At 40.3% G+C, this 5,451-nt stretch overlaps 1 protein-coding gene across 1 annotated transcript in view; it reads left to right on the top strand.

Annotated features, from left to right (window-relative positions):
- LOC119572633 (otoferlin-like) overlaps positions 1–5,451 on the top strand; it is a gene marked incomplete in the record, with an annotated part of 132,351 nt that overhangs the window by 43,431 nt on the left and 83,469 nt on the right. Inside the window, 1 exon segment of the mRNA XM_037919738.1 lies at positions 3,276–3,772. Coding sequence (XP_037775666.1) covers positions 3,276–3,772 — 497 coding nt within the window.

Here is a 5,451-nt window from a genome sequence, read left to right as displayed (position 1 = left end):
CACCACCATCACCCCCCAATCACCCCAAACCCCCCCCCCACCCCATCCCACCACCACCACCCACCCACCACCATCCCCCCAAAAATCACCACCCCCATCTACCACCACCCCCATCACCACCCCCATCACCACCACCCTACCCCCACCCCCACACCCACCATCACCCCCCCACTACCCACCCCACCCCCCATACCCCCACCCAAATCACCCCACCACCCATCACCACCCCATCACCACCATCACCGCCACCACCCCACCCATCAAATTTTACTTGACGCAGTAACGGCTCCATCGCGCCGCCTGAGTCCCCCGGGTTTCTTTGATCTTCGGCCGAGGGATCGGCCCCCCGCGTGGGCCCCCATTTTTTAAAAATTAAGAAATAGAGAAAGGAAAGAGGAAGAAGAAGAAAGAAAAAGAAGAAGGAAAGAAAGGAGGGGGAGGAGGGGGGGAAAAGAGGAAAAAGGAAAAAAAAGGGGAAGAGAAAGGGGGTTTTTAAAAAAGGGGGAAAGGGGAAAAGGGGGGGGAGGAGGGGAAAAAGGAGGGGGAGGAAAAGAGGGGGGAGGGGGGGAAAAGGGGGAAAAAAAAAAAAAAAAGGGGGGGGGGGGGGGGGGGGGGGGGGGGGGGGGGGGGGGTAATAATTAATAAAACCCAATAAAAAAAAAAAAAAAAAAAAAAGAAAAAAAAGAAATTTTCTGCCCACAAAACTTGATATATATCAAACCTTTTTTTTTAAACAAATCAAAACAAATTTTTCACGGGTTTAAAAATTTTGCTTTTTACCCCCCCGGGACTCAAAACGGAAATAATGAGTGCTTTATTAGCTAAAAAAAGGGGGGGCGGGGGGGGGGGGGGGTTTTAAAGAGAGGGGGAGGAATGCCTATGTAATTTGTGCGTGTGTTGTGTGTGTGTGTGTGTGTGTGTGTGTGTGTGTGTGTGTGTGGTGGTGTGTGCGTGTTTTGTGGTGTGTGTTGTGTGTTGTGTGGGTTTGTTTTTTGTGGTGTGTGTTGGGGTGTTTGTGTTGGTTTTGGGGTGTTGTGTGTGGTGGGGTTTGGTGTGGTGTTGTGTTTTTTTTTTTTGTGTGTGTGTGTTTTGTGTGGTTTGTGTGTGTGTGGTGTTTGGAGGCAAAGCACTTCTTTAAATACCGATAGAAGAAAAGGTTTTCTTATGATATAATGTAATAATAATGATAATGATGATAATAATAAATAATAAAAAATAAAGATAATAATATAAAAATAAAATAATAATGATAATAATAATAATAATAAACGAATATTGCTATTAAAAATCCCCATAAACCGCTATTACCATTACAGAACATTAAAAAACGGAAACCACTATCAGCATTACAACACAACAAAACGCCGCTACCATGAAATAAAAAATAAATCACCATAAACTACCATTGAAACTCAATAAGTAATAATAATAGAAATAAAAATAATAATATAAGATAGAAATAAATAATAATAAATACTTCCCATTCTCGACGCCAAGTTTTTGTAGGAATACATTACAAAAGGAAATTTTACTCACGCACACCAGGTATGGACACTCACGTCCTGGCTGATGTGGGTCATTTTCCCTGAACGAAGTGTATTGCTTCCCTGTGCTAATGTTCTCTCCTCTCGCCCGCATCGAGGGTTCATGCATGTACTTGCACATTCATGCGTGCACTTAAGTCCGGTGAGAGATGAGGAGAGAATGGGGGGCGGAGGGAGAGTGAAGGAGGGAGAGGGGTAAGGAAGGAGGCGGGGGAGGAAGGGGGATGGGAGAGAAGGAAGGAAGGAATGAGGGAATAAGGGAGAGAGAGGGGGGGGAAGGTGAGAGTGAAGGAGGGAGAGGGGTAAGGAAGGAGGCAGGGGAGGAAAGGAGGATGGGAGAAAAGGAAGGAAGGAATGAAGGGAGAGACAGAGACAGAGACAGAGCAACAGAGACAGAGACAGACAGAAAAAGCGACAGGTTTCGTTAATATGAGGCAACTGCATATTCAACAAACTCGACTCCATTTCCATACTCACCTGGATGTCTGATTTACATATATCATATTATCTTCGGATTTTCTATGATTCTGAAACAACTGTGGAGGGTTTTAGGAGATTTATAAATATGAATATCTGGCGATGAAGGTGATATTTAGCGATGAATATGAAGGGGGTCATTCAGGGGACTGGTGGAACGAACGAAAGTGCACATTTTCACTAGCACTACCCTCTCCTTCTGTCTATCTATCTATCTATCTGTCTGTCTGTCTGTTTGTTTATCTGTCAGTTTCTATGTCAATCAATCTATCTATATGTCCGTCCGTCCGTCTGTCTGTCTGTCTGTCTGTCTGTCTGTGTCTGTCTGTCTATCGACCCATCTATCAAATAAGCTATCTATCAATCTCTCTATCTATCTATCTATCTGTCTATCATATTAATCACATTCCTAACATTTTTTTATGTCAATGATATTTTCTTAAAATGATTCCTTCTACTCGTAATGTACCCTATTTCCCACGGTCTTGAGTTTCAAGAACAACAACAACAACAACAAAAAAACATCAGTTTATTATCATTAAATCTTAACCTTCCGTGATCAATCAACCTGTGCTCCACCTCATAAATATCTCCCTTGGCTTTCTCTACGTCAAGTTATAAGCCCACACGCCCTCTTATTTTCTCATAAATGTTTATTAAATCGGCTTTAAAAGGTTTCCGTTGCTGTGTGTACTTTGGTATATAAAGTTATGGTTGTGATTTTGTGTTTTTTTATTGTTTTGTATTATTTCATAGAGACAAAATTCTGTTCTCTCTTTGATCTCCATCGTGGACTGAAGACATGGGTGATTTGTATATGTGTGAATATGTACGTATAAGACGGTGCACATACATAAGTATGAGACTGTATAAGTGTACTTAAACACACGTAGTAAACACAAACTTCTCTGAATCTCTTTAGCTACTCTTTATCTCTTTATCTACTAATCATGCGTAATTATTTATTTTTTTGTTTATTTATCTATCTATTTATTTGATCACTCATTTAATTATCCATTGACTTATTCATTTATCTATTAATTTCTTCATTTATTCATTTATCTTTTCACTCACTTCATAATTCTACTCAATTCTTCATCTATTCATCTTTTCACACATTCATTAATCTACCCATTTCTTCCTCCATTCATTCATCTTTTCACTCATTCACAAATCTACCCATTCCTTCATTCATTCATTCGTCTTTGCACTCGCTTATTCCTCATTCACCATTCCGTCTCTTTTCTTCCCCAGATCCTCATTTCCTTCGAGGCTCGCTACATCCCGCCGCCCGGAGGAGGAAGGGAAGGGCGCAGACGCAGGCACAGTGGAGCTAGAGTCGAGGAGGACGTCTTCGGAGGAATAGAAGGAGGAGAAGGAAGCCCAGGAGGAGAAGGAGGAGGTATAGAAGGAGGAAGAGGACTAGACAGAAGGAGAGGAAGTGGAGATGGAGCTGGAGGTGTAGAAGGAAGGAGAGGAGGACCGGAGAGAGGAAGAAGAGGAGGAGGAGGTGGAGGAGGAGCAGCACTAGACAGAGGTGGAGGAGGACCTTTCTGGGATGGAGACGTGAGCAGCGACTTCCAGGAAGGAGGGGGATACGGAAGCGGGTTGGAGGACGACAAGCAGATGCTCCTCGATGTGGAACAGAATATCGCCAACCTCGAGAGGAACATTAGCATGCAGGAAAAACACTCGGGGATGATGAGGGGAAGGAAGAGCAAAGAGAACTCGCCGGAGATGCAGAAGAAGAGGTGAGGAAGCATGGAAGAGGAGGAGTGGATGAGAGAGAGAGAGAGAGAGAGAGAGAGAGAGAGAGAGAGAGAGAGAGAGAGAGAGAGAGAGAGAGAGAGAGAGAGAGAGAGATAGAGAGAGCAACCATATTACGTCTGACCTTTCGCATCAGAGGGGAAACTGCCTGTTATATATTGGAAATGGTGTTAGTATGCAAATGTGCCGGCAGATTTTTCAGCGAAATATTGAAAGAGAGATAATACCAACGGAAACTGCTTACCTATATAGAAGGAAGGACCATACGATCTGTATGTGTGTGTGTGTGTGTGTGTGTGTGTGTGTGTTTGTGTGTGTGTGTGTGTATGTGTGTGTGTGTGTGTGTGTGTGTGTGTGTGTGTGTGTGTGTGTGTGTGTGTGTGTGTGCGCGTGCGTGCGTGTGTTTGAATGTGTATTCAAGTGTGTGTGTGTGAGTTTAAGATTAGGCGTCTAATCACGTATGTGTGTTCCATCATATATTTGAGTGAGTGTACGTATGTGCTTGTGTGTGTGTGCATATATATGTGTATGTCAGGCAACCCCTTATGTGCAAATATATCTTACTGCAAGATACATCTTAAAAGCGGCATATCTCATACTACAATAGCAACACGAGTCTCTCTCTCACTTTGTGCTCCGCCCCTTGCCAATGTTGCATTCTCCTCTTGCAACACACATTCCTCTTCCTATGATATAACATGGCAAAGCCTTATTTCATGAGAATGTCTGTTGCAGGAGGAATGGCTCTGGGCACATTATGATTACGACGCTGTGTGTGTCTTTTAAATGTTTCAATACGTAATTTGCAAAGGTATGAGTATTTGGCAGAATATCTAGACGGTTGTTGTGTTTACTGGTATTTCCACGAGGCCAAGACAGGATACTTTATTATGCGATAAATGATGTTCGTATGAGTCTGCCAGAGTATGTTTTTCTTATTGTTGTTGTTATTATTATCATTATTATTATTGTTTTTGTTATAATAATAATAATGATTATTTTTTTATTATCATTATGCTGTTGTTATTCTTCTTCTTCCTGTTCTTGTTCTTGTTCTTCTTCTTCTTATTATTATTATTATTCATTATTATCATTATCATTATTATTATTATTATTATCATTATTACTATTATTATTACATTGTTGTTTTTGTCGTTATTTTTTATATTATTATTATTATTATTATTTTTATCATTATTATTATTATTATTATTAATATTATTATTATTATTATTATCATTAATACTATTATCATTATTATTAGTGTTGTCGCATTATCATATTCTTCTCGCCGGCCCCTTTTTATCAGCGGCGTATGATAAGTCATTCCATTCTCCTTAAGTGTCAAGTAATTGATCTTGCAAGTAGAATTTTCAAGACAAATTGCCTACGTAGCGCAAAAGGTGAAAGAAAGAAAAAAGACAATTTACTCAGTGCATTACAAAGGCAAGAGTTCGATAAAATTCATTTTGATAATGCAAATGCTGGTAAGAAAAAAAAAAAAAAATTCCTTTTTTTCTTTTTTTTATTGTATTTTTCTTGTATATTTTGTCTTTTTTTTCGTTTTTTCGTTTTTTTTTCTGATTTGCCTTCTTTTTCCTTTTCTCCAAGTCCTTTTATCCTCACTTTCTTTCTCTTGTCTTTGTATTTCCTTCATTTCATT

This window comes from Penaeus monodon, chromosome 4, assembly GCF_015228065.2.
Source record: "Penaeus monodon isolate SGIC_2016 chromosome 4, NSTDA_Pmon_1, whole genome shotgun sequence".
Lineage (NCBI taxonomy): Eukaryota > Metazoa > Arthropoda > Malacostraca > Decapoda > Penaeidae > Penaeus > Penaeus monodon.
The sequence above is the reverse complement of the archived record's forward strand: the minus strand, read 5'-3'. Positions and strand labels throughout refer to the sequence as shown.